Source organism: Halteromyces radiatus (assembly GCF_025201355.1).
Source record: "Halteromyces radiatus strain CBS 162.75 chromosome Unknown BX664scaffold_8, whole genome shotgun sequence".
In the NCBI taxonomy this organism is placed as follows: domain Eukaryota; kingdom Fungi; phylum Mucoromycota; class Mucoromycetes; order Mucorales; family Cunninghamellaceae; genus Halteromyces; species Halteromyces radiatus.
Window position 1 is genome coordinate 1134180 of NW_026251694.1, and position 20944 is coordinate 1155123.

Consider the following 20944-nt stretch of genomic DNA (forward strand, 5'->3'; position numbering starts at 1 on the left):
TCTTGATATTCATGATTGTATTTTTTCTTTTTCTTTTTCTTTTTCTTTATTATATTTTGTTTTTTTACTCCTTTCCTTCCTTTTTTTTTTTTTTATTTTCCTTTCTCCCCCATTCTGGTGTCACGTTGATGACTATGAAAATTGATTATCTCATTATTATATCGTTTCTTCATTCATCTATGAATTCCTTTTTGTGTTTATTATGTTAATAGTATATATATATATTTATATTTTATATTTTTCTTATTTATCATCATCCTATATTGTTTATTTTATATTAGATTGCCAATTTTACTATTTTTTTATTTCCTTTTTCGTCTTTATTATATATCTTCAATAATAAAAAATCAGGGTTCGGGTGAAAATCTTTACGTCATAGTGATTTTTTTTTTCTCTCATTCCCCCACTTTTTTTTCTATGAATATTACTGTCTAATTTCCTTTTTCCCTCCTTTTTTTTTTTTTTCTGCAGATGATGATCCAATTAAATTGCAAGCAAAGGATTGGTTGTATTGAAATTATTCTCATATATTCTACAAAACTACCTAAATTATGTTCCACCTTTTTGTAGTATCCCCCAACTTTACCATAAATTAACTTGTGACTTTTATCATCAAAGTAACAAAAGCCAAAAAAAAAAAAAAAAAAAGATAACGTGGTTCTTTTTTTTCTTTGTAAATCTTCCAAGTCTAGATTTTTCGTTCTTCTTGTCTCATTATGTTTCATCAATTGCTTCTTTTATTCAATTAAAAAAAAAGCCACATCTTTTTTTAAGGAAGATCTCAATCAATAAACTAATGAACGAATATTTTACAGCATCACATGATTCCTTCCTTTTTTTTTTTTTTTTATGGCAGGCTTCGTTGTGGTTTCTGCCCTTTGCATTTTCAAATGCCGACAACGCGGTTTTTTTTAGTTGTCTTATGTTCTTTATTTTTCTTTTGTCACTTTCTTTTCTTTTCTCTTTTTTTTTTTTTTTTTTTCCTCTTATCACCAATATGAACAAGGAAAATCAGAATGTGATTATTATTATTAGTGATGACGAATCTGATGATATTCCTACTAGCAATGAAAGAAACAAGAAAAAGCAAGGTAAAAACAACGGTTCCCTTTCTACTTATGGATTGATTCAGTCACAACCTATTTTACTCGACGACGATGAACCTGACACGAAACTTACAAGAACAATACCTTCAGGTAGTCAAAAGTTAGCAACTAAGCAACCAATAAAGAATCGACAATCATTACCTTCTGATTCATTATCACCAACTCAACCAATACAACTAAAATCACCACAACCATCTATTCCTATGACACTGTCAACATCAATATCTGATCTTCCACCTGTATTTGCACCCACTTCAACAAGTACTGATAGTTCACCTTCGGTTTTAACTGAAATCAAACTACCAACATTGTCATTACCGTCCTTGGAATCTACTACTAATATTACCACAACTACTACTACTATGGCCAACGATGCATTTTACTTTTCAGCACAAAACTTGTTTGGTTTGACACAAGAACTCATTGATCAGGTGCTTACTTCTGAATCAGTATCAGAATTGAAACATACCGTTCCTGAACCTGATTGGACCTCTGTTATCAATATGAATGACAAGACACGATCAAAAACTTGGGTAAAAACAAAACAAAAAAAAATACAAAGGACTATATTTGATAGTACTGTCATGTATCTAACTTTTCTTTCTCTCTTCTCCTTTCTTCTTCTTTCTCTTTTAGCAATCACCGTCGAACACATCATCTGCAGCGACTACTCTCATTACTCCTCTACAAGATATGGAATTGATTGAACTGTTTACAAGGCTGGATCATTATCAAGATTCTGTCAATCATCATTTAGAAGGATTGTCACCAAGAAATGAAATGAGTGATATCCTATCAACATCATCATCGCAAAGAACACGTTTATCAGCATCATCGAGAAGATCATTGAAACGCAAGGCCACTACCACTCGGGCAACCATTGTCCAATCGACAAGTACATTAGGAAACGCCAATAACAAAGATGAACTACGACAAGCACTGATCCAACGATTAGAAACACCTTACCTAGCTGGAGGTATGGCTCGACCTTACATACCTGCTCCTGTATGGCAAGATTCCAATTGGGAAGACTGGGCTCAATTCCAACCTGGTGATTTGATGCATGTTCCTTTTACTGAAGTTGAAGACTCATTTATCTGCTCAAGGGTACAAAAACTAGAAAGGAAAAAACGTGGATTGACAGCAATTTTCAATGATGAAGACCTTTGGCATCAAATAGCCTCATTTCTTCCTGGTCGTGACAAGCAAGATTGTCGATTTCGCTATTACGATATTATCAACTCGAAACATCTTCATTTATTCAAGAAACCTTTGCTCGTCGCTAGAGAGAAAAAACGTAAGTTAATATATACGACTTTGAATCAATTATGATTATCTTATCTTGTTATTTGTTTATTTTTTTTTTTTGTTTATTATACTTCGATAGGTCCACCCAGAACCGTCAACAATTATCATGATTTAATTTCCTCACGAATGATGAATCAAAAAGTGAGTCAGTCAACATGTGAAATGGCCATCTGGAGTAACCTACACAACAGAATCACGGTGGGTGAGGGAAGTGGCGATTGTCTTTGTTTACTACTGGAAGCTGAACCAAAATCAAGGAGTGGGTAAGAACAAAAAAAAAAAAAAAAAAAAAAAAAAAAGCTTAGATGATTTTTATATACTTTTTTTTTTTTTTGTATAAAGTAATTAATATTGATTCATTCTTTTTTTTTCATAGGATTCAAATAGTGGCAGGATCTCTTTGTGATGATCACTTGGCTTACAATATTGAAGGGAATCTTAGAACATGGCAAACATCGAAGAATCAGGTGACACAATTGAGAGGACATTCTACAGAAATACAATCAGCAAATGGTGAAAGTAATCAAAGTGAGTCAAGAGGAAAAAGAAAGAAAAGAAATAGGATAAGGAAAAGATGAAAAGGTAACTAATCACATCATGATATATAATTTATTCTTTTTTTTTTGTAGAGCTATGGCGAACTGTACATGATCTCAAGATGTCCAACTGCAAGGAATTGATCTTTTCTGCTGGTCGGGATGGAAATACAAAAGTATGGAATGCAGTATCAAAGAAACTATTATCGACTTTATGTAAGAACTAGAAATATGTATAGATCTAATTTTCTTGATTGATGATCCTGATTTTTTTTTATTTGTTTATATAGCTTTCCACAATGGTTCTGTTTATCAAATTTCGGTCAAACCTGAAGAAGAACATGTCATAGCGACCTCATCCTCTGATGGACTAGGAGTGATATGGAAAATCAACAAGAAAGGTAGGGATGGACAAGGTGCTATATGTGAAACAACGGCAATATCAGATGTAGAACATTGTAGTGCTGAATGCGTGGAATTTGGAAATGGACCTTCTAGTCAAATGTTATTTTTTGGATACAAAAGTGAATTACATCAGCAACCTGGATGGGTAAGCACAAAAAATCAAAATATGAATAACAGATAATATTAGTAACAACCTTTCCCACTCATTTTCTTTTCTTTATCTTCTTCCATTGTAGATCACAGCGTTTGACTGTACAAAGGCCACTCCCATATGGGATGCTCAAGATATTCGCGGTTCTGTTGGTTGTCTGGCTGTATCACATATTGGTAAGTCTATGCATATGAAAAGAAACATATGAGAGAATAGATGATGGAATGGAATTTTTTTTTTCTTTAGGGAATTCTATTGTATCTGCCAATTATGGGGCTACATCTGGTGATCAACTGATGCACCTTCATGACGCAAAAACTGGGAAATCCATTCTCAAGGCATTTACTGGACATCTTGACGTCAATTCTGTTTGCTTCAGGTAAAAAAAGAAAAAAAAAATCAACAAGAGAAAAGAAGGAAAAGGGTGATTCATTTTTTTTTTCTTTTGTATTGGTGGATGTACATGTAGTCAATGCGACAATTACATTGTTTCTGGAAGTGTTGCTAATGAAGTGGCCATCGTAGACATCAGAAAACCATCACGACCTGTGTATACCTTTACACATAGTGGTAAAGTACAAAAGAAGACTCCATAGATTTTGCTTTAATCTTTTCTTTTCTTCTCTTTTTTCATATTATAGACACTGATGATAGAGAAAGGTATATTGCTCCAGACTCAAATATAGGAATTGGTGGTATGCATTGGATGAAGAATAATCAGATTTTGATTACTGGAGGTGGCGATTGTAGGGTAAGGAACAAGGATGATTTTTTTTTTTTAATTATTGATTCTTTATGTCATTTTAGGTGAAATTTTGGGATGTGAAGGGTGAGAATGGATTGATCCGATCCTATGAAACATCGAACCCTGTCAATTGTTTATCTGTGAATGAAGATCTTCAAGTATTAGCAGCTGGTGTTAGTGGTTCTCAAGGTGTGGTCCATATATGGCAACCGTAGCTTCTTTTTTTTTTTTTTCTTTTTTGTTATTTATTTATTATTCTATTATATCTCAACTTATGTACAAAGATTCCCCATTTTATAATATATTTCCTTTATTTTTTTTTTATTTTTACTATACAATCATCATCTACCTGTAATATATTACATATAATCCATATCATTTTCAATTACATTTTCTTTAAATACAAATAAACACTTCATCTGATTGATGTCATATTTTATCTTTATTACTATATATTATTATGTTATAGATCAAGAATTTGATTCATTTGATATTCATTTTCCCTTTTTTTTTTTTTTTTTTTGTATGATATGATCAAAGAGGATAACCTAGGTCGATTTTTGAGGCTTATGATGACTAAACCATTTGCTGATGGAATGAATAGAAAGACTACTTCGACGACGACTTTCAGGAGCATCGTGTTGTTGATCTTCATGATCGATACTGTGCAAGCTGTAACGACGATCAGAAGCAGCTATTTGTTGACTTTGATTTTCATATCTTGCTTCATTATTAGTTTTGGCGGCTACACCTTGAGCATAAGGCACATAGGATTGTAATACTGGTAATGCAGCACAATAATCATGTTCAGAGGCTGAATGTCGTCTTCTCCATGTTGGCGGTGATGAAGGACTATTTTGGAGCGTATTTTCTTTTTTATTTTTAGAAGTATCCAAAGGACCTCCCTTCATATTCAGTCGATCTTGTTGCATGGAATCATCTTCAGTAGTATCTTGAGATGAAGAGGTATTTGCTTGATCATTCACACGTTGAGATACCAAAGGTTGATTCAGAATGGCACGATTTGAATCCATACTATTGGCTGCTGAGTCCAAATCAGAAGGAGACTCTGATTGTTCTTGCATTGTGATTGGATTTGATTGTGGTTGAAATGCCGATTTGGTTGCAGGATCTGGATCATTCTCTAACAATGGCTGAATTGTATCATCATCATCATGATGTGGTGGTGGTGGGGGTTGTTGATCGATTTTTTCTATACCACGCTTTACATGATTTTTTGGAAACATTTTATCCATAGTGGCTGATGGAAATTGATCTTTTGCTCGTGAATAACTGTCACTTGTTGTATTATCCCAAGTTGATTGTTGTTCACCTTGATGTGGATCAGTCATCCGTTGAGGTACTTGACCGTGAGTATCATCATTCTTTATATCAGTGTTTATATTTTGTTCATGAATCATATTTTGTCTAATTAAAAAAAAAAAAAGGAAATCAACAATATGAACACTTTCTTTAATATTATTATTTACCTGTCTTCTTCATTTGCTAATATATTTCCCATTGTATGATGATTTTCATTCAAAAAAGAACCAGGTAATCCTCGGCTAGAATGAACCCATTTCTGACTAAACTTATTCGAAGACATTTTTCTTTTTCTTTTGGATCTATAGAAAAATAAAAAATAAAAAATAAAAAAATAAAAAAATAAAAAAAAAGAAAGAAAAATCAGTTGCTTTATATATACGTGGGTTAAAAGATCAAATGTAAAGCGTGAAGTTTCAGATTTACATTTACTCACACATTAAACCCTTTCCTATATCGAAATTAAACTAGTTTGCATGAATTGCTAAAACCTTTTCCCGTCATTGGTGACAACAGTTGTTTGCTGAGTATGAATCTCTAGAAAACCAAAAAAAAGATTGGTAACCTTTTATTCCACTTTTTTTTTTCCTTTTTTCTTTGCTTCTTTTTATTTCATTACCCATTTTTATTATTATCCCCTCTTTATATATCAATGTCTTTTCCAAGTATTAACGGTGCCGATTGTTCCAGTGGACAAAATCCCATGGTTCAAATGATGAAACAGCTCAATCAAGATCGGTCGCTTCAAAAGGTAAAAAAAGAAAAAAAAAAAAGATCTTAAAAATGAGGAGAGAATCGTTTTTACTAATCAAATTATAATATTAAAGGATCATTTTGTAGGATCATCAGCAAACAACACAGTATCCATGTCGGTAAGTAACAATAACAAAACTTTATTATTTCTATATTGGTTTGTGGTATTAAACTATATTTATAGATGCGAACAAGGGAACAGCGACTAGGCGTTTTTAATGAAGACAACATGGTCAATGACTTTTTTGGACAAGAGCAACAACATCGTTTAACACAACAACCTGGAAATGTATTTGAATTCTCTCGATTAGAACAAGAATTGGATGCTGTGCAACATAATCAACCATCATCTTGGGCTGGTGATTTTCATCAACAGCAATATCATCAAAGAAACATACCTCCTCTTCCACTTGGTAATGAAGAAACTGCTACAATGGAAAGAGCTTTCTTGTCAACTAAATCAGCCATGAAAGCACCTACTGGTAAGAAGAAAACACACACACACAAAAAAAAAAAAAAAAAGGAGGATGAAAATATTAAAAAGAAACTGGATCAATATAAAATGTCTTTTTTTTTTATCTATGAATATCATTAATAGGTTGGCATGAAGAATTTATGAATCATTCAGAACAATCAAGATTGGATCCTATACAACCAACTGTATTTAACAATAATAATAATTTTCAGAATCACGTTGGATGGTCAAATGGAATGTCTGTGCAATCTCCTCCTTTTTATTATCAACAACAGAATACAAGTGACAGTAATCGGATAGTAGAATTGGATCAACAAGGATGGGAGGATCAATTTGCAGCTTTTGATTCTGATCAAGTACAAGAGGAACAACAACAACGAAATGATCAACAAGAAGAAGAGACTGAAGAAGAAATGGCGAAAAGAATCGAAGAAGCAGCAAGTAAAGATCCAGCAGCATTCAAAGAATTTGAATCTATTTGGCAAGATCTCCGGGATCAAATGGCAAAAGAAGAATCGGATGTGGACGAAGGTGATGACTGGGAAGATGAATTCGGTCACTTTGGACCTAGTAGTGGTGGCATGTACAAACCCGATTTAGGTGACTATGTATTTGAAATTGAGAACCCTTATTTGGATCATACCAATCCTTTGGCGGAAGCGCAAGAAATGATGGCAAATCAATCAAATGGAACAATAATTAGTCTTAGTGAACTGGCTTTGGCTTTGGAAGCAGCAGTGCAAAAAGATCCTACTGATTCGGATGTATGGATGCATCTTGGCAATGTACAAGCTCAAAATGAAAAAGAAGAACCTGCCATCCGTGCCTTGGAAAAAGCTGTGTCTGTGAATGCGTCCAACTATCGAGCCCTAATGTCCCTGGCTGTCAGCTACACAAATGAATCTTATGATCATGCAGCATATAAAACTCTACAACAATGGATCAGTGAAAAATATCCCTCGGTAGTTAACGAACCATTACTTGAAACTGCTACTCCTTACGAACTTCATGAACGTGTGACAGCTATGTTTATCAAAGCTGCTCAGATGGCTCCCGATGGACAAGCAATGGATCCTGATGTACAAGTTGGTTTAGGAGTCTTATTCTATGGTGGTGGTGATTTGGAAAAAGCTATTGATTGTTTTTATGCGGCTGTCAAAGGTCGTCCTGATGTAAGTCATCCCCCCCAAAAAAAAAGACAAAAAGAAACTAACTTTATTTTCTATTTTTTTTTTTTTTTTTTTTTTTAGGATTATCTATTATGGAATCGACTTGGTGCGACCTTGGCCAATAATGGACGATCAGAAGATGCTATAGAAGCCTATCACAAAGCATTAGAACTCTGTCCTTCTTTTGTTCGTGCAAGGTACAATTTGGGTGTGAGTTGTTTGAACATTGGTTGTTACAAGGAAGCTGCTGAACATTTACTGACCGGATTATCTATGCATAAACGAGGTATTACTAATAATGAAGAAGGTATCAATGTTTCAAGGAATTTATGGGATATGTTACGAAAATCATTGAATATGCTTGTAAGTGTGTTGTTTTAAGGAACTATACAGAGATATATATATATAATACTCATTTTTTTTTTATTATTATTATTTGTAGGATCGACGTGATTTGGCGGAAAAGGCAGTGCCAGGTGCAGATATCAATCAATTTAGAGTCGATTTTGAATTTTAGTTTAGATACATATTTTTTTTTTATTAGCCATTTGTATTTGTAGTCTATAGAAATAAACAATTGATATTGTATCCAAACATTCGACATTTGTTTTGAGATGACAGTTTTTGACATCGACAGAAAGACATTTCATATGTAACTATCAAAAAGGAAAAGTAAAAAAAAAAAAAAAAAAAAAAAAAAAAAAGTGGTATACATGGTTTTTATTTGATTCCTTTGACGAAAAAAAAAAGTCTGGGAAGAAATGGGAGGAGATAAGCATCAAGTAAAAAGATAAAGGAAGGGATGATAAAAAATAAAAATAAAACTATAATAAATCAGATTGTTTGAATACTTTGGAAATGATGGTGATGATAATGTTGAGTTGTATGACTTGATCAGTTTCATTTTCTTGACATTTGTTGCGTATATCAATACATGTTCGACAGATATCTCGTAATATTGATATATCCATGGATGTAAGCACTGGATCAACATACACCAATAAGGAGAATATCCAATTTGCCTACAGAGTCATATAATGAAGAATGAATACGTTAGTATTGTTTTTTTGTTTTTTTTTGGGTACATGATAGGCATATTTTCACTTGCATGAGTTTTCCAAGATTCATCAGTATGTAAAGTAGATTGTAATAATTTTGATTTCTGTTTTAATAACTTGAATATTTCTCTCTATATATAAATAAAACCAAATCATCGGTTCAATTGAATTGATTTTTTTGTGATATGTGTGATACAACAACTTACCTGAGATAATGGAGCAATGACAGGTAATAGATCGGGTTCTGTTACTATATCACTGACTTGAGCTATATGATCTTCTCCTTGTTGATGAGAAAGTTGTGTTGATATGTGCTTGGTATCTTGTTTTCCCTAAATAAAACCAAAAAATAAGATACATGTTAGCAAAAAAAAAAAATATATATATATTTACAATTCGATCTATTCTCCACCTTTCTGAATTGTTCAAAACAGGATGCAAATAGAGATTGCCAGGCGGGATCAGGTATCAGATCTTTGTTAATGATCGGGGTATCCTTGGTGAATTGATATTCAAAGGGAAGATCTAGTTGAACGATCTCTGAAGGAGGTGGAGCAACGACTGTTTGAACACATGCTTCAGCCTGTTGTCTAAAGAAATGAGAGAAATTAGATTTATTATAGTTCTTTTTTTTTTTTTTTTTTTTTTTTTTTACCTAACAAGTAGTAAGTAATCTTCTCCAGAAACCGGTATACCATTGACAAGTTGTGCTTTTTCTTTTTCAACTGCGAATGCTCTTTTTGATAATGAGTTGGACTGATCTTGATATGAGCTGAACATGGTTGAAGAAAGAGAGAGAGAGAGAGTAGAATCTGGAAGTGAGAAAAAGAAAAGAAAGAATTTTTGCCAAATAGGTTACTTTTCAAACACAGCATTCACTGGTATGTCAAACTTTGTAACAGCACAGGAACAACAAAATGTATAAGTGTGTCTTTTTCTATCTTTTTTTTACTATTATTTTGAAAGTATAAGATTTGATGAAGAAAAACTATCAAAACAGTTCACCATTGTGTGATATGAACAATGAAGATAGGACACCATAAGAAACGTATCACACATGGGCAGGGCAAATATATGACAGGGCAAACGGGCTTTCAATTCAGGATTGAATTTTATAGAACATATTGAATTTATCACTTTTTTTTTTCTTTCTTTTCCTTTTTGTTTCACCTTGTGCCTTTTTGTCATGACGGAAAAGCATCCAGCTTCATCCGATGGTCATGAACCAACTCCAGTGACTATTGCAAAGGTATACACAGATGTATATAAGGTATAAATTGTAGTCGTATTAACTCTCCTTACTCTTTTTCTTTTTTTCCTTTTGTTTAGGTTCCTGCCAAGTTTATCTCTTATTCACATACCATATTTGCCTATAGTAAGTCTCCAGAATAATAAGTTATAAATTGTCAAACTGATCGTTCTTTTTTTTTCAATTGCATCCTTTACTTATTTTTTTTAGGTGCTTTTCTTCTTGCTCTTGCTGCTGGCTGTTACACTCACTATTACAAGATCGTTCAAAATGAATATTATGGCTATCCTGATGTATGTCTCTTTTTTTTAAAAAAAAAAATCTATTCAATATAAAAATATGTATTAAGTTTTTATTCTTTCTTTTTTTCGTATATAATATATATATATATATAGGAATGGTAAACTGATTGAAAAAAGATTAACTTGACGTTGGAACGCGCTTTGGGTATCCCTACAAGAATATTAACTCTTTTGGTTTGTTTTTTTTTTTTCTTTTTATACAGGTTCCCAAGTGTTAGTGCAACTACTGGTGATCGATATCCTGCAAGAGCCATATTTCAAATCTTCATTGCATTAACCTCAGGTCCAAGGTTTGCACTGGTATTCCTTTGGTACTTTTATACAACTCGTTCTTCTCGTTCCAGCTCACCTGCTTTTGGCAAATTCTTATTGATTGTTGGTTTGGTACGAACCATCTCTTGTGGCGGTTGGACTTATATTACCAGTACAGATGATCATTTAGCTCATGACATTGCCATGATTGTTTATCTTATTTGTACGTTACCTTGGCAACTCGGTGGATTATATACGACACCTATTCGAAATCCTGCTGCTTTGAAATGGAGACGATTCTTCACTATCGCCTTTTTCGCCTCTTTACCTCCTATGATCTATTTTTTCCTTCAACATAAGGTTCATAAAATACCTGGTGGTAAGTAATCAAGAATCATATGTGTACAAGCAACTGATACGTGGTATTTATCACTTTTTTTTTTAGCATACACAACATATGCGTTCTTTGAATGGTCTTTGATTCTCTATGATGTCGCCTTCGATGCTGTCACTGCCCTCGACTTCCAAACATTTGAATTCAGTATTGTAGACTACTCTGGTAATAGCGCTCCTTCCCCTGTGACGTTTTCTAAAGAAGGGTAAGTGATCATCTCTTATTAAAACTACTCATTTTGGAATTTCATTTGATATCGATATTAACATTTTTTTTTGGTTATAGATCTGCCAAAATCCCAGGGTAAAAAAAAAAAAAAAAAAAAAGGAAAAACAAAAAAGAAAATGAAAATTATAAATGGAGAAAATTAACATTATTGACTACCATTTTTGATTTTTTTTTTATAGTCATACGGAAGATACCATCTCCCCTGTTGCTCTCCGATCATTGACTTTGGCAAGAGGATTTATTACTGAAACCTATCTTGGTAAGAACCGTCAAATCTGGAAAAAAGAAAAAAATTACTTTATTAATATGGATTTCCATTTCTTTATATAGCTTATGTTTTTTGGTCCTTATTGACTTCCCTCGCTTTGCTTATTTGGTATGATAAGATAAAAAAAAAAAATCAAAGAACGCATCTAATTTTACTGATTGGTTCATTTACTTGTTTTATGTTAGGTACTTTCCTTTGTGGCATATGGGTATCTCTGGATTTGAAGCCTTTTTATTCATCACTCTTACACCTATGATCCTCGGTATTGGTCCTCTTCGACGTCTTTTTGCACAACATCGAGGTGTTTTCCATCTTCTTTCATTGATCGGTATTGCATCTTATTTGAAATTGGATCCTGTTTGGCGTTTATCTTTGACAGCTGTTGGGTTAGCTATTAGTTTGACAACTTGGTGTGCTACTTGGATCGAAACTCGTCATCATACAGGCACTTTGGATCGATCCATTCTAATTTGGGGTCTTGGTCTCTTGGTACACAATGTAATGAAGTTCGCTTGGTGGTCTGAAAATCCCATCTGGCCTATCATGCACAAAGCAAATGGTGGTATCAACGAAATCGGTATTGTTTTGGGAGTGATTGCGTCTTTAGAAGTATTAATGCGTGATAGAACCAATCCTATTAGTTTAGCTTCCTCTTCAAATGATACTATTGGAAGACGTCAAGATGGTTCAAATTGGTTGTTAGCGTCTGCTGGTTTTGGTTCTTTGGTGTTTGCTCTTCATTCCATGTATTCTGATTCATCTACTATTATGCGTTGGTCTGTGGATGGGTATCCTAATTATGGACCTGAACCAGTCCCTTGGGGTGTAGCCACTATCGGTTCTTTAGCCTTTGGTTTATTATTGTCCACACATCGTTCATTAGTGACAAGTTTACCTTGGTATGTATTTGGATGTATCGGATGTATTGTATTCTATGCTTATTCTGGCTGGACAGCTTATTATGGTGGTCTTGCTTTGGGAACTGTTTTGACATCTGTGATGCCTATTCTTGTCCGATCTATCACTGTCCATGGTCCCTTCAAAACATTGTTTACTTCATTTATGATCTACAACATTCTTTGTCTCGCACATGTATGGGTTGTAGCTTATGCTTTTGTTCCTGGTGGTGTGTATGCTCGTGAACGTACAAACTGGGTTCTCGGTACGATGATGTTCCTAATTGGTTGTGGTTTGTTCAATGCACGCAAACAAGAAGCTGACAGTGGTATTGTTCAACTTGGTGGTCAAAAAGTCAAAAAAGTTGGACAATTACATATCATCAAGAATACTCGATTCTTAACTAGACTTTCTGTTGTTGGTATTATGGTATCTTCCATCCTTGTGGCTCTCAATCGCAACTTATCTGCAGTAACCCCTGCTCCTTTTACCAGTTCTGCCAAGTCTTTCACAGCGGCCATTTGGACTATTCATTTTGCATTGGATGATGATATGTGGGCTAGTGAAGTGCGTATGCGGGATGCTCTTCGCGATTTGGAATTGGATGTTGTTGGTAAATGATTCAAACTCTATATCGTTTTTTTTTTATAAAAGCATCTTACACTTTTCTTTTGTTATATTATTATTCTTTTTATAGGTTTACTTGAATCTGATACTCAAAGAATTATTATGGGTAATCGTGATTGGGCTCAATTTATTGCAGAAGATCTTGGTTATTATGTAGACTATGTAAGAAGATGATGATGATATTGTGCCAATCATTTGACAAACTAACCTTTTTTAAAAAAAAAAAAAAAAAAAAATAGGGACCATCAACTATGAAACATACATGGGGTTGTTTGATGCTATCGAAATTCCCTATTATCAAATCAAGTCATCATCTTTTACCATCACCTGTGGGTGAATTGGCTTGTGCAATTCATGCTACCTTAGATGTATATGGTCAACCTGTCGATTTTATCGTTAGTCATAATGGACAAGAAGAAGATCCTGTGGATCGTGAATTACAAACAACTGAATTGGCTCGTATCATGCGCACTAGTCCTAATCCTTTTGTTTTCCTTGGCTATGTGGTCACCAAACCTCATCAATATCTTTATAACTTACTCTTTGATGGTGGAGATATGAACGATATTGATATTACGGATGATTGGGATCGTTGGTGTGAATATATTGGTTATCGTGGATTGAAACGTGTGGCATATGCTCGTATTAGTCATGGTAAGATTACTGATACTGAAATTCAAAGTGGCAAGTTCCAAGTGGTGGATGATCCTCGACAATATTGGAAAGCATCTTATGATCGTGTACCTGAATCTTCTATCCAACCTGAATTGCGTTATCCTCAAATGTTCCGTGGAAATGGTGTTCGTGGTCACAGATATCAAGTTTTTGATGAACCTCGTTATTATATTCATTAGTTATTTTCTTAGTTTTATTTTTGTATGTTTATTGGTTTATTTTAATAAATAAATAGATTGAATACAGCAGTTTATCTTTTGGTGCATTTTTATTCTCCGCGTTCATGCATCAGAGTTGCCATCTATTTTATGTAAAAAGAAGAAAGAAAAGGAGATTCGTACAATTTTGGGTCATCCGCAGCATCCAATGTCTACATGTCATCTTGCATACCCAAGGAACAAATGAACTCACGTGTGTGTCTATGGTACCTGATTTGTTAGAAAAAAAAAGGCGAAACTAAACCTTAAAAATTCATAAGGGAGGTCTTTGCTTTTTGTTTTCGAGTTACCAATATGGACAGTGATATGGTCTCACAAGATAGATATTTTTACTTGGCGAAGGGCTTTTTTTTTTATTTTTGAATTCGTTTCCATTCTTTTTTTTTTCTTTTCTTTTCTTTTCTTTTCTTTTATTTTCTTATCGAAACCCTTTTTTTTAAAAAAAAATTGACTTTTATCTCATGTTTTCAATAGACGATTCAGTGACTCATTATACCTTAGAAAGACATCCCCGTAACCGTGCCATTGTCGACATTAGGAACAAAAGAACTGGTGAACTTGGGTTTATCAAAATTAGACATCGTCTGGCTAATTTTTATGCAGTCTCTCTTATTGATCCAAGTAACAATAACAATAATAAAAATGAATAAATTAGATTGGTATTTACCTTTTTTTTTTTTTTTGTTATTAGAAACCTTCGATGTACGGGCAGAAACTCAAGTGAAAAGTGCAGGCGCTCGACTCAAACCGATTACGTTACAAGGATATAAGGAATCTGTAGCATTAAAGGATACATCTATTTTTGGTTTTGAATGGTCTTTTGAATGGGAGAATCAGAAATACAAATGGTAATAAAAAAAAAAAAAAGAAAATGAATGATGACATTTTTTTTTTGTTTATTATTGTAGGGTTCGTGAAAGTCCTATGCGACCTTCTTTGGAATGTCGAGCCATGATGGGAAGAGGAAATGACATTTGTGTTGCTCAATACCTACCACGTGGTGTAAAGAATGAATATTTTGGTTTGATGTCTCTGCTTGGATACAATTTGACACGATGCCAAGTAGAAGATGTACAAGCAATGGAGCTGATCTTGATTACCTCACTGATGACGATTTTGGATAAGGCAGATGATAATGGATGGAAAAAGGAAACAAGCAGTGGTCATTTATTTTTAGAACCCAACGAAATTCCAAGTATTCATCATCCTGACGATGACAACCATCATACTTTGAAAAAGAAACAAAAGGAACAACTACAAAAGGAAAAGTCTGAACGGAATAACGAACAACGCCTACAATGGATGCTAGAAAAGGATGTACGACGATCACAAAAACAACTCCTCAAACAAGGTTACGCTTCACATCAACAAAGTCCATTAGGTAGCCCTAAAATGTCTCCTGTGCCATCACCATCAACAAGTACGCATGACTTACAACAGCAATTGGAACATCTCAGTCACATGTTATCTACCATGAAACATACCAACGATGCTACAGCCACTTTGCCATCTTCCTTTGTGCAACAACAAACATCTCAACTACAATCCATCTGGTATACCAAAGAGGACGATGACTCTATCCCTTCTCGCCATCACAATTCACTTTATCGTTCTCAATCTCAATCCCGTCGACTACCTGCAGATCGTGTCTTGCAACAACACACCAATCAACATGTTCTCCATCGTATCTCGGTCCCTCATCGTCACGATCATCTTCAACGTTAGCATTGTCTTCTCATTACTTTATTTATTTATTTATTTATTTATTTATACCTATTAGTTTTTTTTTTTTTTTTTTTTTTGTTTATGTGTATGTTCAATAAAAAGAAAATTGTATCTATCATGTGTCATTGATAATAAGGCTTTATTCTTCTTTTTGTATTTTGTTTCTTTTTTTAAAAAAAAAAAAAAAAAAAAAAAAAAAAAAAGAGGTAGAATATGGTGGATGTCTATAGTGTATATATATGAATCAGGAACTAATGAAGTAAAAGGGAAGGAAGATGAAATATACAAAAATAATGTAAGTATATATACTATGTTAAGAAGAAGAAGATTGTATGCATAGAAAGTAAAAAAAAAAAAAAAAAAAAAAAAAAAAAAAAAAAAAAAAATCTAGTGGTTGAATAGTACCCAAAAGGGATGGAAAGGGAATGGAAAAGTTACAATATCGGGCCAGTTATCGTAAGATGGGTAGAAACTAAAATACAAAAAAAGAAAGAATATATATAATCATCAGTATCGTCCTGTTTTTCTTTTATACTTTGTGTTTTTTTTTTTTTTCTATTTACATTGCCAACAATTACACTTGGTAGATCAAAGATATCACGCTTGATGGTGAAACAAAATGTACATGGAACCACACGCTTGGTAGGACTGACCAGAATACATGAACTATACACCGCCGAATCCGTATTATCAAAAGCATGTAAAGCATATTGTTCCCAATATTCCACTGCAGAAGAATTGCTCATCAACTATATATATATATATATAAAAAGGTGAATAATTCTATTTCATATCGATTCACTTTTACCTCATAAATATAAGTTTTCTTGTTCAACAAAGCATCTTTGGACCATTGTGTCAATAATGAGAATTCCTTGCCTACAAGTGCAATTTCACCTGTTCGTCTCCAAACCACCGTTGGAGTACCAGAATAAGTAATCAGTTTTTCATATTCCAATAACGTTCGTTGTAAACATTTTTCTGTGAAGATCAAATCATCTGTTGTCAAATTCATCATTGATGCCAGGACGGATGGTCTGAAAAGAGCCAAAGCACGACTGATACGCATTAAATCTTCTTGACTCATCCTATTAAAAAAAAATAGTCAGATGAATAAATATTTTTTCCTTTTCTCTTTTTTTTTTTATATTGATTCTTACTTTTGTCGAGCATAATTTACTAAGTAATGATAGCCTTCTGCATAACTAAATGGATGTTTGACACTTGAGTAGGCCATGATGGGTGTGATGATTTGATTTCTTCTTTTAACTGTGGCACCTGTAGATGATGTTACGGGACTTGCTACTTTGGCGACTACTGCTCCATCACCATAAGCTGACATGGTAGAAATACCGGAAGCTGAGGTTTGTGAACTACCAATAGTGGAGGAAGCAATAGATGGCGGAAAAGAAGTGATTGGTGAAGGATTCACTACACTAGAAGGTGACGTATGTTGATGTGGTGATGATACTAAAGAAGCATCTGGTGTAGATGATGGAGAAGATGTTGATGTAGGTGGCAAAGGTATATGAGCGAGAGGAGTGGTTGTATTATGCATAAATCCATTATGTGAGGTTGCAGTTGATTGTTGTAACGCGTTCACTGGAGATGAACCTATAAAATTACTGGTGTTTGACATTGGATCAGAAGATAATTGTGATGGAGATGTCCATATATTTTGCAAATTGGATAAATCAGACGGTTTGATATTATGCTGATGATGTGATGGCGCTTGAGACATAGTAGCTTGTTGTTGATAGGTCGGTAATATATTGGAAGATGAAGCAGATGATGAAGTATTCAACATATTTGAGAGTATTGAATATTCCAAGTTTGCAGCTGATGATCCAAAACCATAATCCAAACCTAACAAGGAACGATTGTCGATTAAATTTGTCGTGTCTAACGTATCACAAAAATCATATAATATAGATATATATATATAAGGCATAAATACCGACTTTATAGATTCGTTCATTCTTTAAATAATGGATTTTCTACTAACCTTGAGGATTTAACTGTGTGACAGGGTTTCCAAAGGTAGAATCGACGGCTTCAATGGTTAATCGAGATTCGGGATGGTAGGTTTGTTGAGATGTTGGTGGAGAAGTAGCTGCTTCTATAATGAATATAAGATCAAAGCATGTCAATACCTATTCTTTTTCAAAATGAATTCAAATAAAGTCTATACCATCAATATCTTGCAGGTATTTTGCCTTCTTTCTGGCTCCATCGGCACAAGTTGTAGATAATCCTCGTTTGATACATCGTTGACAAGGTCGAGCTAATGAAGAAAAAAAAAGTGTAATTTATGAGTAAGCAAATCCAAATAATGAGTGAAATATTTCTATATATACCGTCGTCACAAGTGAGATGAGCCTTATGTTCAAAACGTCCAATTATATATATATATAAAAATAGATCAAAATCAAAAATGTTTATTAGCACAATAGCTTTTATACTTTTTATATATCTTTACCTTTTGACAATGAATGCAAGCCCTTGCAGCCTTTTTTTTCCGAACTGGCTGTTTTTGAGTTGCGTCCTGATTGGTTTCTGGAGTCATAGCGTTTATATATAATCTGGAATCATTCCTTTTCCGTTAGGTTTCAAAAAAAAAAAAAAAAAAAAAAAAAAAAAAAAAAGAGAGAAGTAAAAAAAGTAAAGAGAAAGGTCACTTTTTCTATCATTTTTGTTTTTTTTTTTTTTAAACTGCGTTCGGTTCACATTTCAAACCAATCAAAAGAGATCATCGTTGAGTATTTCAAAAATCCAGTTTTGGAAAGTTTTTATTCAAATTCTAAACCTTTTGTTCTACTATACTATATAAGAGTCGATTGTCTTGAATAACTTTTGCATTTCGAATAATCCAATTTTCGCTATTAAAAAAGAAAAGATAAATCTCATTAAATTTTCAATCAGACGATAAGAAAAGAGTTCCAAACTTACGTATAGGAACTTGCATTTGCAAGATAGTTCTCATCATCTCTTCAATTTGGCCAATTTCATCAGTTTGGAAGTATGCCATTAGCAAGAGAGGCATTTCAGAATTACCATTTTGTATCAGTTGAATCATCGTTGAAGTCAATTGTTTCTATAAATGTAACAAAACTAAGTAATCATACATACTGTTTTCTTTTTTTTTTAAAAAAAATCATTACCTGGTGTCTCATCATTTGATCTGCTGAAATCAATACTAAACAGAGGAGTAACTTGACCAATCTATATTGAAATATACTCTATGAATTAAGGGCATGGATATCACGTTCATCGTCATACTTACTTTTCAGATGACGCTTGACCTAATAATGTCAGACATTGCTGAATTTCTTGATCAGTTAGTTTTACACCAAAAAATGCCACTAACCCACTAAGTGCCCTAATAATAGCAGTGATGTTCGCCAAATGAGTCATTGAGACAGTTTGCTGTTCCTTGTTTTCAGATGATATAATCACGGTATAATTGGATAATTCCTTCAGTATATTCGACTTGATTTTCGTAAACGAAGCTGCGTTGGTAGAAGATTGTTGTAAAAACCAAGAAGGCTGAGAATTAAAGACACCATTCAGGAAGTCCGCGTAGTCATCGTTACAGAATGTCACTGTTAATCGTATAGTAAGGCTGGGTAAAATCCGTAATTCTGTCAATTGATATCGAATACGATGTGCTTGATCAGGTTGTTCCTCTATCATTGCATAAACAGTATCACTATATGTCCATATATATATGTTAAGTATGCATTAAAAATGAAAAAAAAGCTGTATCACAAACATATATATATATATATATATATATATATATATATATGTATATAACTGATCATATAGTTACCTGAGATATAGAATGTGCTTTGTCGATAGGTAGTGAATACTTTTCAAAAGGTAATCCATAATCTAAGGCAAAAAGAAACAAATAAATGAGCCTTTTTCTAGCAATCCCTGCCACTAGATCTTTATCTTTTACTTCTAGTTTACCATATCGAAATCAAGTGGCCTATATCGTATCATACATTTAATCACTTGACAACGTGTAGGAAGATAGATAAATCCTTGAAAGATATTTCGCAAATCAATTGATTGTCTAGGCAAAGGAGATATTTCGCTTTCCAACAAGTCAAAGAGGTCCAAAGTATCTGCTATCATTTCACCTTGATCATGTAAAAACGATTCATTGGATAAAAGTTGTATGGAAGATCGAAGAGTTACTGGAATTCGGTCCGTATCCGTGGTACTAGAAACTACTAATGAGTGAAGTTGGAAATAGTCGACCAGTAATAGACTATTGATCATAAAAAAAAAATGAAGGTTATTTTAAAAGCCATACTTGTTGTCATAAACTCATTGTTCGATAAACTTACAAGACCCAGTTCGATTGAGCGTGAATATACTGCGCCTATTGTAAACCAGTAGAAAAGAAAAAAGGAAAAAAAAAAACGCGAGTCAGGCAATTGATGCTTTTACATTTGTTGATGTTCCCAGGAAACTTACATTAGCTGAAGCTTCACCAACTTTCGATAAGACCTGTCGGTATTCTTTATATATGTTCTTTGCGGTTTCTTTGTAATCCTGGTTCATTCACATGTATTCAAATAAAAGAAATAAAATAAAAAATAAAAAAAAATGAGAGAGATAGAGAAAGAAGAAAAAAAAAAAAAAGTTGTGTCCTAAAGTTCGGGGCTGTAATATCAAACACTAGGTCTTCCAAAATAGGACTGAACCTGACAACAAGTCATTAAAGAAGCCTGAAAATAACTCGAAAGACAAATAGAAGCTTTTGGGATAGCTTGATTTTATCGTGCACTGATTTGGTTAAGTCTAGAGATGTTCATCATTCATCTAATCATATTATATTTTCATCTCGTTGCACGATTTTCCAAACTACGCTTTGGTAATTTCCTTGTCGTTCAAGGTACGTGTGATCACGACTGATTTCCCACAAAGTTGATCATGAGGGAAACAAGAAGGAATATGTATTATTGTACAAGTCATGATGCTTTAGATGAGAAAATCATAGTATGCTTTTTCAGTGGTAGCACAAAATGAGCAAAACCTCTCTTGGAAAATGGACACTCATATACAA

At 33.5% G+C, this 20944-nt stretch overlaps 9 protein-coding genes across 9 annotated transcripts; 5 read left to right on the plus strand and 4 right to left on the minus strand.

Moving 5' to 3' along the window:
• The first annotated feature begins 970 nt into the window (after positions 1–970).
• BX664DRAFT_341138 (WD40-repeat-containing domain protein) lies at positions 971–4491 on the plus strand. Its single transcript, XM_051546941.1, has 11 exons — positions 971–1639; positions 1743–2403; positions 2494–2677; positions 2791–2942; positions 3044–3166; positions 3241–3500; positions 3592–3682; positions 3753–3885; positions 3976–4076; positions 4148–4257; positions 4314–4491. Exons 1-11 carry the CDS (start codon positions 998–1000, stop codon positions 4464–4466), a joined length of 2610 nt encoding a protein of 869 aa, XP_051397274.1. The 5' UTR covers positions 971–997; the 3' UTR covers positions 4467–4491.
• Positions 4492–4772: 281 nt separating this feature from the next.
• BX664DRAFT_361850 (uncharacterized protein) lies at positions 4773–5872 on the minus strand. The gene is made up of 2 exons (XM_051548268.1): positions 5742–5872; positions 4773–5679 (listed from the first exon to the last, which is right to left on the minus strand). Exons 1-2 carry the CDS (start codon positions 5855–5857, stop codon positions 4800–4802), a joined length of 996 nt encoding a protein of 331 aa, XP_051397275.1. The 5' UTR covers positions 5858–5872; the 3' UTR covers positions 4773–4799.
• Positions 5873–6153: 281 nt separating this feature from the next.
• On the plus strand, positions 6154–8553 carry BX664DRAFT_341147 (uncharacterized protein). The gene is made up of 6 exons (XM_051546942.1): positions 6154–6325; positions 6402–6446; positions 6512–6809; positions 6926–7974; positions 8053–8334; positions 8414–8553. The coding sequence occupies exons 1-6, from the start codon at positions 6227–6229 to the stop codon at positions 8486–8488; spliced, it is 1848 nt and encodes a 615-aa protein (XP_051397276.1). The 5' UTR covers positions 6154–6226; the 3' UTR covers positions 8489–8553.
• A 120-nt stretch (positions 8554–8673) lies between these two features.
• Positions 8674–9835, minus strand: BX664DRAFT_341151 (survival motor neuron interacting protein 1-domain-containing protein). Its single transcript, XM_051546943.1, has 5 exons — positions 9685–9835; positions 9442–9619; positions 9236–9361; positions 9080–9160; positions 8674–8993 (listed from the first exon to the last, which is right to left on the minus strand). Exons 1-5 carry the CDS (start codon positions 9807–9809, stop codon positions 8796–8798), a joined length of 708 nt encoding a protein of 235 aa, XP_051397277.1. The 5' UTR covers positions 9810–9835; the 3' UTR covers positions 8674–8795.
• A 359-nt stretch (positions 9836–10194) lies between these two features.
• Positions 10195–14174, plus strand: BX664DRAFT_341152 (Frag1/DRAM/Sfk1 family-domain-containing protein). The gene is made up of 11 exons (XM_051546944.1): positions 10195–10278; positions 10359–10404; positions 10489–10572; positions 10783–11211; positions 11278–11431; positions 11512–11529; positions 11634–11713; positions 11785–11830; positions 11908–13232; positions 13317–13408; positions 13486–14174. Exons 1-11 carry the CDS (start codon positions 10216–10218, stop codon positions 14098–14100), a joined length of 2952 nt encoding a protein of 983 aa, XP_051397278.1. The 5' UTR covers positions 10195–10215; the 3' UTR covers positions 14101–14174.
• Positions 14175–14600: 426 nt separating this feature from the next.
• Positions 14601–14991, plus strand: BX664DRAFT_268688 (uncharacterized protein; the record flags this gene model as incomplete). The annotated part of the gene is made up of 2 exons (XM_051541012.1): positions 14601–14760; positions 14831–14991. The coding sequence occupies 2 exons, from the start codon at positions 14601–14603 to the stop codon at positions 14989–14991; spliced, it is 321 nt and encodes a 106-aa protein (XP_051397279.1).
• BX664DRAFT_199714 (uncharacterized protein) lies at positions 14927–15939 on the plus strand. Its single transcript, XM_051540110.1, has one exon. It carries the CDS (start codon positions 15064–15066, stop codon positions 15862–15864), a length of 801 nt encoding a protein of 266 aa, XP_051397280.1. The 5' UTR covers positions 14927–15063; the 3' UTR covers positions 15865–15939.
• Positions 15940–16298: 359 nt separating this feature from the next.
• Positions 16299–18430, minus strand: BX664DRAFT_268219 (uncharacterized protein; the record flags this gene model as incomplete). The annotated part of the gene is made up of 7 exons (XM_051540983.1): positions 16299–16613; positions 16673–16952; positions 17025–17489; positions 17884–17980; positions 18056–18148; positions 18222–18243; positions 18344–18430. 7 exons carry the CDS (start codon positions 18428–18430, stop codon positions 16299–16301), a joined length of 1359 nt encoding a protein of 452 aa, XP_051397281.1.
• A 135-nt stretch (positions 18431–18565) lies between these two features.
• Positions 18566–20513, minus strand: BX664DRAFT_199730 (uncharacterized protein). The gene is made up of 8 exons (XM_051540111.1): positions 20353–20513; positions 20223–20257; positions 19840–20143; positions 19697–19758; positions 19148–19573; positions 19026–19086; positions 18814–18958; positions 18566–18743 (listed from the first exon to the last, which is right to left on the minus strand). The coding sequence occupies exons 1-8, from the start codon at positions 20437–20439 to the stop codon at positions 18682–18684; spliced, it is 1182 nt and encodes a 393-aa protein (XP_051397282.1). The 5' UTR covers positions 20440–20513; the 3' UTR covers positions 18566–18681.
• Positions 20514–20944: the final 431 nt, after the last annotated feature.